Genomic DNA, 13,006 nt, shown 5'->3' on the forward strand with positions numbered 1-13,006 from the left:
TCAAGTCACAAATCATGGGTGGTTGCAAGAGTACACTAGGGAAGTATTGTAACATATTTATTTTATTATTCCATAAGCATCCGCTACTGGCCAGTATCAGTCAGGACACTTGGCTGGGTAGATCTTTAGTCATGAATGTTCCTGTGTTTGTATGCTGTCTTCTGCCAAGCATGAGATTGTCTGCCATGCCTTTATCACATTTCTAAGCTTTCCGTATGACTACAGACATTAAATTATCTGAATAAGCACTCAGTGCATGAATAAAAATCTTCATATAAATATCACTCTTTCCTTTCTCTCTTTTCTTCTGTCTTCAAAGGAATGGGAAAAATTGCTAGGCATAGAGTAGGTATAAATCCATAAAGTTTCTGTCAGTTTTCCACTCCTGTATAACTTAAATCAGTGTACTTCTTCATGACTTGGGCATGACGAAAAGCTGTCGACAGAAGTAAAAATATTCTTACGGTTACATGCACAGAAGTCCTGACCTTGTACTTTATAACTCTTTTGTTATGACCACTATATTTGAAAGGACATACATGCGACACTTGTTGCAATCAATGCAAAGATACAGAGAACACGATAAAGATACATACACAAAGTTGGTAACTAATGACATCTCAGATGGCATGACATAGCCTTATGACACTGGCATATATTACAAATAACCTATGGGAAATTCCTGATCTTCTGCAGCCTCAGCACAAGACCAGCAGGCCCATCTGAAACCACACCAAGACACGCTTGTGTGTACAACTCAGGGGAGCACTGACAGAAATAATTAAATCAGAGCACAGATTCACAGAAACACAGTACTGGAAAAGATCTCAAAGCATCAGCTAGCCCAGCCTCTCCAGAGGCAAGAGCAACACCATTGGAAGAGGTGTTTTTCTAGTCTCTTCTTGAAAACCTGCAATAAAGGAGATGGTACAACAAATGTAGCTAGCTGAAAACTAATCTGAAATCAATTAATTAATTTCTTCAGGTCTTTCTTCAACTGGTTCTGAAGAGCAGCTGATCATCTTCCTCTCACCACCAGCTTCCTACATATTGGGAAATTTATGTCCTCTCCCCATCCTATTTTTCAGTGCTAAACAAACCCATTTACTTCAACATCACCGCATACACTCTGTTGTCTAATTATTTTAATTAGAAACATTTGTTTCCCTTCCTTACACCTCCTGTTTGTTTCCATCTCCCTGAAAGCCAGTGCAAAAATACTGGACACAGCGTTCCTGGTCAGGCTTCACTAATGGTGGACAGAGAAACCCCTGTGTCTTGTGAATGACACTTCTATTTATGTACCCGAGAGTAAGATGCGTCTTTTTTCAATTGTATTGCGCTTGTGACTTGGATTAACTTTTTCACTTGCTTTAGACTGGTCCAGTAAAACCTCCATATCCTTTTTTTCTGTTCTGCTGCTTAGCCAATTCTTTATCGCTTTAAATACCGGATTCTTCCTTCCTTACAAAATGTAGCACTTTGTGCTTGCCCCTTCTTTATTTAGGGCCACTCCCCTAATCTGATCTAAAACATCATTCCGAATTCCCTTGTTGTCCCTTGAAATGTTTGCAATTATTCCAGATTGATGTCATCACAGATTGTATCTATTTCATCATCCAAGTCAGGATGATTCAACACTGGCAGCTGTGGAGTTGGCTTCTAAAAAGCCTATTGCAACCTCCCAGCAACATTAACTACCTCCTTGTCTCTGCATAAGCAGGTATTTCTTCCCCTTCACAGCAGCCGCTTTCCTCTGCGGATAAGCAGAAGCCTGTCATCAATTCCCTTGGCCAAAGAGGAGTCATTCTCCTGTCACGCCGCCTGCAACAAGCACTTCTCTGTCTCTGTCAACAGGAACTACAAAACATGACAGGAGTGGAGAGACAAGAGTGAGGCAGGCTGGGGGAGTTCACAGGTACTGTCCCAGGGAAGAAAAACAGATGGGGCCAAGACAGAGGATTAGAAGGAAAGATGCTCTTGTTGCCAGCTGGCAACCAGAGAGCAGGTAACCTGCTAAAATAGACTGTCCTCCAGGAGCAGCACCCGTTGCTGCCATCTCCTCGTGGATGGCTGCTGGCTCATCACCAGCGCAGTGACAGCACTCTTTGCAGGGCTATGCAGGCCTCGGGAGATGCTTCCCTGCTTGGGCAGTATTTCTTTCTTCTTCTTCCTTTTTTTTTTTCCTATATATCTATCAAACACATACATACATATATATATATACAGATACATGAAATTATTTATATGGTCCTGCCATATCTATTTAGTATGATCTACTAGTCTCCCTACGTACATTAAATTATAAAATATATAAAAGCAAAAATCAGTATATAAAGTTATATATTCTATTTTATACTCTTGTGATCAAGTTATAAGCACTGCACACGAGTCATCTTCTAGCTAGAAAACTTGTGTTTGCCATAAAAATGATTATGTAATAACTCTATTAGTACAACTCATTTAATTTCTCCATCTGAATCTTCAAAGCAAAATATGTCACAACTCAGTTATGATTTCCTGCATGAGGTAACTTCCAGATTCTGTTTGCAAAGTATTTAGAAAGTAGCTGTTTATGGCAGGAAATATAAGCTACATTTATGATAGGAAACATAGGTTACATTTCACTGTGCCTAGCTGCTGCCACTTGAAGACTAACCAAGTTGCCTTGGCTCTCTCCATAGCCATTCAGGAAAGATGGGCACCTCCCAGAAAGACAAATCCATCCATCTTAAAAAAAAAAAAAAAACAACAACAACAAAAAAACCCACTGATGCCTAAGATACCTCTTACAAATTACTGCCTATCTCCTCCTGATTCCAGAGGGAGCTTGGAGGATGAGCTTTGGCTGGACACCTAGGGAATAAGTAACTTGCCTAAGCAAGGGTGTCTGGTGCCTTTTTGGATGCCCCAGATTATGCAGGACCCCTGCATAGGACTGGCAGGTACAGCACAGGATCTATGGGAGTTCCCTACCCTTCTGGAGAGGCAGCTGGAGTCCAGACGGGATACCTGGCAGCACCTAAAATATCTAAGAAGCACTATTAAAGTGTCATCTTTATTCTAAGATAAATAGCTCTCTGGACTCCATCACCTCTGTTGACAAGAATAAGACTCAGTTGTTTAAACTTCAGGAGCTGGTGTCATGCCTAACACATGTGCACAGAGAACACAGACATGGCAGAGGACTTGCAAGAGATCTGCACCAACCTGGACTGGAAACTGGAGGGCAAGTATGATACCATGAAACTGAAATGACAGTAGACACCTTTGCCTAAGCAGCCACATTGTTTTCTGGATCTCCATTAACTGCACATGTAGACCCTAGCAATCCAGCTCTCACTTAGACATCTAATTGTACGCATCTCAACTTACATATACTGAATCCCACCCCATTTTTTAGACATCGAAAGTAAGATGTGAGAAATCTCACCAATGGAAGTGTGAAGGTTCTTGCACCTTCAGTACTTTGGATGAAGTATGAATTAATTCACCTAAAAATAATTATTTATGCATCACTATCTAAGGAAAGTAGACAATATTTGCCCTCAGTAAGAACTTTAGACGACCTTACAGTGGCAGCTGCAACACAGTTTGTCGGAAAGATGTCAAAATTGCTTTGAAAATCAGCAGGCACCCAATGAAGTCCATATGCGTACTTGCAGTTTTATAATGGAGCATATGTAAAAATAAAAAATTACAGTTAGCATAGAAAAGATTACATCCTTTTCAGAAACAACAACTCGTAAGTTTTATTGTCTGGCTTTATGTCAAACTAATTTTCTGAGTACAGTATTCTCAAAACAGCAGGATGACTATATAGCCAATGATGCCTCCTGGGTTTTGCTGGTTTAATTTTATCGGAGTTAGAGCTTTTGAAAAACCCTGGGTGAACAGCTCTGAAGTCCCCTCTATACACAAAGAGAATGCAGACAGCACTTCAGAGAGCAGTAGTACAAGTTTCCTTTCTTATAGAAGATCATACTATTCTCTGCAAAACATCATCTCTAAGAAGAAAGGTTCAGTTTTGCACTGATTCCCTTGTTTTCTCTATCCATTTTATAGCTTTACCTCCCATAAACTGTAAAACACATCCTAAAATGATGGTAAAATGAAAGCACAGCACCTTAGTCTTCCAACTATAATGGTGAGTTTAGAGGGGGTTATTTGGAGACTCAATGTATTGATTATTTAACTTCCTCAGGACAAAAAGCTACGGGAGTATTTGGGTGCTTGAAAATTATATGCCTGGAACCAATACACTTGATTCACAGACCAAATGTTGAACAAGAATCAGACTATAAAAAAACCCACAAATTCTGGATACTGTCTGATCGGAAATAGGCTGACTAGTAAAAAGCAGGAGAACTATCTTTTCCAATTCACATCATCTAAGCAAAACATACCTCTAAACACAGAAAGTACAGAACATAATCAACCCAAATCATGTTAAATGAAAAATTATAAAGCTAAATTATTGAAAACTGACAACAGTAATCTTCCATACTCTTTATTTGTAAGATGACTTACAGTATTTTCTCAGTTTTATGTCTGTTATCATTGATTAGAAATGCATCTGGAGATGTACATTACTGTACATTTTACAGGCATTTACAGTAGTTTTAAATGCAATTATTGGAGGTATGCACAAAAATAGGTAGGTGGTTAAGTACCCAATTAAAGGTGTAATTTGTGAAATAGGCAAATAATAATGGGAAAGCATGCATAGATAAAGCAGGGAAATAAAGCACAAATGGAGATATACATATATATGCGTATATATGTGCAGGTCATTAATAAACTACAGCCCTTCCTTGAACAATGCACTTCTTACACGCAACTTCCTTAACTCATTCTTGGTACCACATATATAACTCAAAGTATAAATATCAAAGCATATTATTTTTACTTCATAAACGTTACGTATTTTCAGTATGATGTAAATAGTATAGCAGAGTAACAATTTCAATAATGCTACTCAATATTTTCACGATGTTATGCGATCAAATAGAAAATGCTTATTTTGAACCTTTCAGTAAAACACTTTGATGCTGTGCAGCCCTGATACTTGTATCAGTCCTCCTGATGCAGCTTAGCATTTCAGCATCAAATCTAAAGAAAAATGTTAACTGTTCCATGTAATCTGAGGAAGAAGCGCATTACTATTTAACAAGTCTATTCTAAAAAAATAGCTACAGGTAGTCTGGACGTATGGAGGGCAAAGGATTTTTAATAATTTTCAACAGAAAGACTAAAAATACACAAATAAATTTTTAAAATGCCGGAAAGCCAAATGAATAACTAGTAACTGAAGATTCACAGAGGAATATAATATATATAAGCCTACAGTTTGATTAAGAATAGAAAAAGAGTATGATACAAGCTGTAATTCTTGTTACAAAGAATTGTCATCATATCACTGAAAGCTACATTACAGGCTGCCTAGAAGGCAGTATAAAAAAAACTTGCTGTAATAACTTTTTATTTATATTCATAAAATTGAGGAATGTTAATTCTCTGGTTATTTTATTTTTAATATAGAGATGAATTTTAACAAGCTGATTTATAAAAAGTTACACCAATGTCTAGATTTAAATCAAAGAAATTAATGTCCATATTACCACAGCTCATAGAGAGAAATTCTTGTAAGACATTTCAATAGCTGATGAGGCTAAAGGTCAATGCTCACAATATGTGCTTGGAATTAAATGAAAGAATATGTCAAAGATTAAAAGTTTAGTAGGTAACCAGCATGAAGTTCAACAGCTATGCCTCAGGTCTTCAAACTAACCGTGACTTTTTTTTTTCCCCTCCAAATTACTATCATAGAATGTATACTTCAGTAATCTTGAAAAGCTCCTTCTGTTCATCCTTATTCACTGTTTCTTGGTATTTACTCAAGAATCTTTGCAGATCAGTATAGTTACCTAAAATAAGTGGAAGCAATCAACTTAAGCAGTACTTGAATATAGCTGTGCTTAGTCAAAGATGACTTCTTTCACAGGGAGAAGAGACAAGCTCAGCTGAAACTCCAGTTGTAGTAAGGTGTTCACCAACCAGAAGCCCTTTCTGCTCATTTTTCCTGAAGTAAATTAATACAGGTTTTGTAACAATAGTACTTTAGCAACTCCTTTCAGAAACATGTATTTGTTTCTGTTGCAAGATCTGTATTGATGTTTTTCAGACTTTGCATTGCCCCATGAGAGGGCACAGGAAAAACCTCTTCACTTTACAGCTCTGGCAACTAATGGGAAACAGTGGGCACTGACTTGTGGGGCAGCTAGAAACTTAAGTAATTGTTATGCTGGCTCACTGTCCGGGAGAAAGGGATGGCACCCATCCTCTTGAGGAGCTCTTGTATCATTCAAGATCTAATTACCCAGTCTAGCAGCATAACAAGCAGAGTAATTACTTACTTTTCCTTACACCCCTGATACAGTGGCTTGGGCGAGTTGTTATTTAAACCTAACAGCTGGGAAAAGAAAAAAAAAAAGGCACAAAAAGCAGTATACATCCCCTCATTTTCTTTCCAATCTCAAGTCTGCCTTTCTCTGATATTTATTGCCTATGTGGCACTTCACATACACAAAGTGTTATATATTAATTTAATGTGTAATGTAGCACTTCCCTAAGTCTGAAGCATAGCCAAAGGTGGGGAAGATGGCAGTGGGGATAGTGAAGTCAGACTTTTCAATTACTCTTCAGAGACACAGCTTCCATTTTTTTGAGAAGCAATCCTACAGGTACACAAAAGCCTGGGGAACATATGAGGTGTCTCTACAGCTGCCTGAATTTGCAGGAAACCTAAAATAAACTCTTGTAAGTAAGAACCATCCCATTTGTCCCTCCTGAATGAGTAGAAAGGCAGACGTTGGTGGCACTTTTAACTGCAAAGAGGTAACTGTATCTCTGTTAAAACCATTTTTTAAAAGATTGGAAGTAAAGCAAAAGTTTCTATCTCAGAATTTCGGGTAGAACGGGTGAAAGAAGGGGCAGTATTAATGAAAATACACAGATCATGTATAAAGCCAAGCTATGCCAGCTCATAACACTGCAACAGGGCATTGAAGGGGGGATAGCGCGGTGTTAGTGTCATTTACTAAAAGAGAGCTCAGCTTCCAAATGTGCCGGTTATTATTTTTAATGCCATAAATGTAACTATAGCATTGCAGAGTAGGCTGCTCTTTTTACCTCAGGTTTGCAAAAGGAAGAACAGAAGGAAAAATCTGAGATACAGAGGAAAGGAGTAATTTGTTCAGGAACATGAAAAATCCACCTGAGATTTAGGACTAGGACAAGAAACAGCAACTCCAGCTTCTAACCCCAAATCACCAAACTGTACAGACCGGGGGACCGAACGGCAGACACACACTGAACACCTCCCTCTTCCTCAGTGAACCTGACAGCCCCCCAACAGTATCACCTCGCGAAGCAAAATTACAGCTCCTCCAAAGTCCGCGCGCAATCGCGCCCGCTCTAGATGCTCCACGATAATTAACACACTCGCACGCGTCAGAGTTTATCCACCGACAAGCTGGGTTTGGTTTGGGTTTTTTTGCCCTAAACCGCTCCAGAAGTGGGGAGACGCCGACACCCGCGGCCCTCCGCCACCCCCACCGGCCGCGGGAACCCCGCCGGCCGCCGCCGCCTCCAGCCCGCTCCGCTCCGCACCCCGCCGGCTGCGAGGCCGCGGCAGGTGCCGGTGGCCCGGGGGAGCCCCAGCGAGCTCCGACCGGCCGCGCCCGGGAGGGAAACGAGAGGGGAAGCGGGGGGGAGGACCCGGCACCCCCGGGCTCGGCCGGGCCACGCACACCCGCGGAGGCGGCCGCCGGCAGCGAGAGGGGAAAGGGGGGAAGGGGGAAAGCGAGTCTCCGGGGAAATAAAAGTTTTCAGGCGGAGAGGGCCGGGCTCGGAGTCCCGCTCGGCTCGGCCGCCGCGACTTGGTGCGGAGGGAGGGACGGGGAACGGGCGGCCGTGACCCGCCGGGCGGCAGCCCCGGCCCCGGCGGGCCCCCCCCCCCTCCCGCTACTCACCATGTTGACTTCGGAAACCATGTCGATGCTGGCGATGTCGATGTTCATCCCCACGCAGACGGGCGGACCTGCGGGCAGACGAGACCGTTACCCGCCGCCGCCCCGCGACCTGGCGGCGAGAGGGGCCGCGGCAGCGGGGGCGCGGGAGCCGGCTCCGCCGTGCGGGAGCGGCGACAGCCCCGGGGAGAGCGGGGAGGGTGAGGAGGGCGGGGGGGGGAGCTCCGGGAGGCGAGCCCGGACAGGGCGACTCACCTCCGAAATCCGGCCGGAGGCGGATGTCGTAGCCCTTCAACAATTTATCCACAGTTTCTTTCACGAAGGACATGTTGCCGGGATCGTTCACACTGTGGGGGCGAGAAAGACCGGGGGGGGGTGTCAGGCGGGGGAGGCAGAGGACGGGGTGTGGGGGGCCGGGGGCGGCAGCGGGAAGGGCGGGGGGGGGGGGGGGAAGCGCATCAGCTTGTTCCCCTGGCGAACCGCATCCCGCGCCGCCGGCGGGGCACGCTGGCTCCTACCTCTGGGCGCAGCAGACCACGGCCACCAGGACGGGAGCGGAGAAGATCCCGAAGATCCTGCCTCCCCCAAAGCCCCACATCCCTCCGCTCCGCGCTCCCTTCGCGCAGCAGCAGCCGCCGCCGCGATCCGGCTGCCCCGGCTGCCGCTGAGGAAGAGGCGGAGGCAACAGTCCTCGTTCTCTTCGCCCTCCCCCCCCCCCCCCCCCCCCAAAAAAAAAAATCCCCCACCCCCTGCCCCAACACCGCTGCCCGGCCCGCGGGAGCCGCCCGCGCACCCGGCTGCGCCCACCCCGCGGCCGGACGCCGCCGAGCCCCGGAGGAAGCCTCCCTCCGCCGGAGCCCGGCCGCCCGCCTCCCCGCCGCCCGCCGTCCCCACACGCCGCCGCCCGCCCCGCCGCCTTCCCGCCAGCCGGGAGGGGAGGGGAGGGGACGGCGCCGCCGTCCCTCCCGGCGGAGAGCCCGAGGCGGGGCGCCGCGGGGAGCGGGGCTCGCCGGGGCCGGCAGCAGGGGGCGGCGGCTTCCCGGGCGCCGCCTCGGGGCACGCCCGCCCCGCCGGCCACCCCGAGGCGGGGGTGCCCCCTCGCAGCGCCCGCGGGGGGCTCCCCCGTAGCGGGCTCCCTTCCTTCGGCAGGGCGAGGGGATGCCCGGGGTGGGAGCGGGGCCAGGGCGGCCCGCCGGGACCCGCCCGGAGCCGGGTGACGCCCGGCCGGGCTGAGGGGGCGCGGGCCTGGCCTCAGCCCTCGGGCGGGCCGCCCTCCGCTCCGCCTTGTCCGGCTCCGTGTGGGGGTGAGTGCGCCCGCCTGCCCCACGGCGCGTCCGGGGAGCGGTGCCCGGGGGGAGGCCGCTGGGGCAGGAGGGGGAGCTGGGCCGGGAGCCCTGCCCTGAGCCGCACAGGGCCGGAGGGGGTCCGTGCCAGGGCCAGGGGTGCGGTGTGCGTGTACGGGTGCTGGGCCTGAGGGTCCCTTCAGGCACGCCTGTGAGGGTGCCATCGACACAGACCTAGACCCTCGTGTTTTGCCAGGCAAACCCTACGTGGGACGGTAATGACGGGAAACTGCGCTGGTGCCAAAGGGGCGTACAGTGAGAGCTATGAGCTTGTGGGTGCTCTTAAATCGGTGTAAAACTTCGGTTGGGGTGGAGACAGCACAGTTGTTATTACTGTTAACCTCCTTCCAGGTTAATTAGTCCTTTCAGCAGGGCTAATTGGCATGGAAACAACAGAAGCACGCTGGCTTGGCTGTATTGCCCTTGGTTCCAGAGCCAGCTCCTTCTCATGCCGGACCTCTCCACCATCCTCTACCAACCGTGTAAACATGCTCTTAGCCAGCTCCTGATTCTGGTTACATTGCAGTCGGTGGCCCCTGGTCCATGACAGAGCACAGCGTTTCACTAGTCAAGGGAGAAAAGCAATGTCTTTTTTTTGCACTTTTACCACCTGTTTTTCCTTCTACATATCCTCTTCCCTTACAGAAACTGCTAGGAAAAGGATGTACACTTGAGGAATACTCTGGGGTTGTGTACAGGTGAGAAAGCATGGATGGCTTTTTGTCTCTCCTCAAAAAATTCTTGACAAGAAAGACAAGTGCAATCAATGGCATACATCCTGACCTTGTTGCTGTTGCAGTTAATAATAAAGCTCCAATAAAAGAAGAAACAGGCTCAGTTTTAAAAACAATGTAAAACCCTATAGGCAATGAGGAAAAATGTAGAGAAACTGAGTGTTGCCGAATCTTGTGATTTCATTTTAAGTCTTGCAATATTTGGATTTTTTAATAGTGCCATAATTACTATGATTATAAAGTAAGTGAAAATCTTAGCTTTCATTTAAAAACTAATAAGGCTTATGATGAAAGCCTGAGAATTGTGATATGAAGCATGCATGACTCAAGGGCTCAAAAATGAAAAGTCAAATAATTTTTATATATATATAAAAGTGATTTGAGGGCCCTGGATCCTGGGGGGGGGGGCTGTTAATGCTACAGATGGGCAGTATTGAAGACTAGTTCCTTCAAAGACTTCAGAGAAAGTGAATTTAGGGAAGGGTACCAACCCAGTTCTCTTACCCTAAGTGCTGAAAGAAAGTATTAACACTGAAGAAAATATTTCTTGTGAAGAATTTAACGTGGTTTAAAAGCACATATAAGCACTAATAACTTTTCTTAAATAGATTGTCGGTTTTATAACAGAAATAAAATATTTTAGAGAACACTACTGCTGATTAACGCGCTATCCTGGTACTTTGGAAACACATCTGAGGTGGGAATGAATCAACAGTGCTGGAAAGTCTGTCATATTTTATCACTTCATTTAAGTATTTTTCTTCTTCATCTTTCAGAGCAACCGTTTCCATTTAGTTGTGGGTAATTTAAAGATAATCCAGGCTGGAGCTGATGGGACAAGGAAGTAGCTAGGGGGTTATGGAGCATTTGTTCCTTGGGACTTTGGATTCATTTAGGCTTAGCAGTAACAGAAAGACGTTAAAAATTATAAATGATCAATGAATTTTGTGAAAGGTAAAAATCATCTCGACTTCTGAGAAATGTGGCATTACAGTGAAAATGGCACTTTGGGTTTTGTCTGCAGCAAAGACTCAGAACAAAGCTTCTGTGGCAATGGTCTGGAGGTAAGACCCAGCAAAGCCCTGCACAGTGCAGAGTGTTTAAGGAAATAATTGAAGCAAAGACTTTTGGGGAGCTGTTTATTGTGGCCAATAGGAAAAAAATGGGCACAGAAATAGACTCCTTGTCCTGCCCCAAAATTTGCCACCCTGATTTTTCTCTTGGAATTAGGCTTCTAAATGTCTCCTTTCAAAAAGCAATCAGGTTATTTCAAGGCATGGCAGGAACGATTCTGGGCACTTTTATTCACTAAAGCAAAGCACACAGTCAGAACCTGCAGGTTTTCCATACAAGAAAATCCCAACGATGTATCTCCTGAGATCAGCCCAGACTACAGGACCTCGGGGTAAGGTTTTCATCTCTGTTGTTTGACATGTTCCACTTTTCAGCAAATAGTTAAGTAGGAGAGAGAGGGAAAGAGTTAACATGACTCTGTGGCCTAGTGGTTTGTCACTTATCTGTGAAGTATTGTTACTTCATAAGTAATCCAGTAATTCATGAATTCATTACTGGATAAAATAAATCAATGTTCAGTGCTGTAAGGAACAGAACCCAATTCTCTGCTCCCCTTAGCTGCCTCCATTATTGCTCATCCTCACTCTTGCTCTTTTTCCAACCTACAGTCTGTCCCAGTAAAATTACCCCTGTAAAAGATGAGACTTCAAATGTTGTAGTTCAGGAACTAAAAGTCATCGCTATTTCTACTACTTTGGTGAATGTTCCAGCCTCTGAGCCACTGGACAGTTAAGATCTATGCTCCTGATCAAATTTGTTCAATAAGGTAAGCACAGCGATATTCTTTTCTTCCTTAGCGTTGCCAATATTGTAAAGGCCACTTCAAAAGTGGGTAAGTCTAAACTGCAAAGGCAGCATTATATGTGAAGGAGCAAAAGGACTGTCCTTGGGCTGATGGAAACACACGTGGAAGAACACACCTGCCAAGCCTACAGGTGAAAGAAGTCTTTGGGGTGAGTGGGGTTACAATGGATTCATCAGCTATGTCTGGGTTAGCAAGCATGGAGGCTGGTCTCTAGAGCAAAACTGCTGTCACTAAGGACCTGATGTCCATGCCATACACATTTTGTTGGGGTTTTTTTCCCCTTAGGAAAAGTTCTAATCTGGACCCATAGACTAGATGCTCATTAGCAGTTGGACCACATTCAGTGCGCTGCTGGGGTGCATTTTCCACCTTAGTTTCATATGAAATGAGTTGAGTCCATGTACTCTGAGACTGCTCTGAGATGTGAACCAAAGCACAGTAAGTGGGAATGATCAAATGATTCACTTCACAAGCACAGTCCTGATCTGCACTAAAATGCTATGTAGATGCACCCATCATCTCCTTTCAGAAGGAGCTGGAACAGAGCACACTCAGCCTTTGTTAAAGGACAGAAATTGTTGAAGCAGTGGGAGTGGAATGAGGAACCACTCAGAATTTTGGAACAAATTCCAGTTTTATTCATCATTGTCAGTACTAATGGAGATACAGAAGAGGAGGCAATGACAGGAAGGCTAAAGAAGAGGAGAGGTCTGCTCACAACTGATGCATTTGCAGTACTACCACTATCAGTCACCAGCCTGTAGGAGAAAGACTGGTTTGAGAATCAGGGAAGAAGTATTTGATCACACCATGCAATACATCACTGAGCTCTTGCACTGGAAAGTGGTACTGACGCTTTACCTGACAAAATGAACATAACCCAAGTTACGCGCTGAGGTCAGAATCACTTATCAGAACGTTTTCTTTTTCATTTTCTCTCTGGCTTGTCTGTCATTTAACTGATTTTGACAAAGATCCAGTCTTATCCTGAAGCAAACTGCAATCACAGAGGGTTCAGAG

General features: G+C 45.3%; 1 protein-coding gene across 2 annotated transcripts in view; it reads right to left on the minus strand.

Annotated features, from left to right (window-relative positions):
* Positions 1 to 13,006, minus strand: part of GABRB3 (gamma-aminobutyric acid type A receptor subunit beta3) — a 195,442-nt gene that overhangs the window by 105,553 nt on the left and 76,883 nt on the right. The window contains exons 1-3 of one of the 2 annotated variants that reach the window (XM_029998748.1): positions 8,549 to 8,757; positions 8,286 to 8,377; positions 8,034 to 8,101 (exon numbers count right to left, since the gene is read on the minus strand). In XM_029998748.1, coding sequence (XP_029854608.1) covers positions 8,034 to 8,101; positions 8,286 to 8,377; positions 8,549 to 8,628 — 240 coding nt within the window. In that variant the 5' untranslated portion in view covers positions 8,629 to 8,757. Of the gene's footprint in view, positions 1 to 8,033; positions 8,102 to 8,285; positions 8,378 to 8,548; positions 8,758 to 13,006 lie in introns of those variants that run through there. The other variant, XM_029998747.1, reaches the window with a different exon arrangement.

This window comes from Aquila chrysaetos, chromosome 23 (genome assembly GCF_900496995.4).
Source record: "Aquila chrysaetos chrysaetos chromosome 23, bAquChr1.4, whole genome shotgun sequence".
NCBI lineage: Eukaryota > Metazoa > Chordata > Aves > Accipitriformes > Accipitridae > Aquila > Aquila chrysaetos.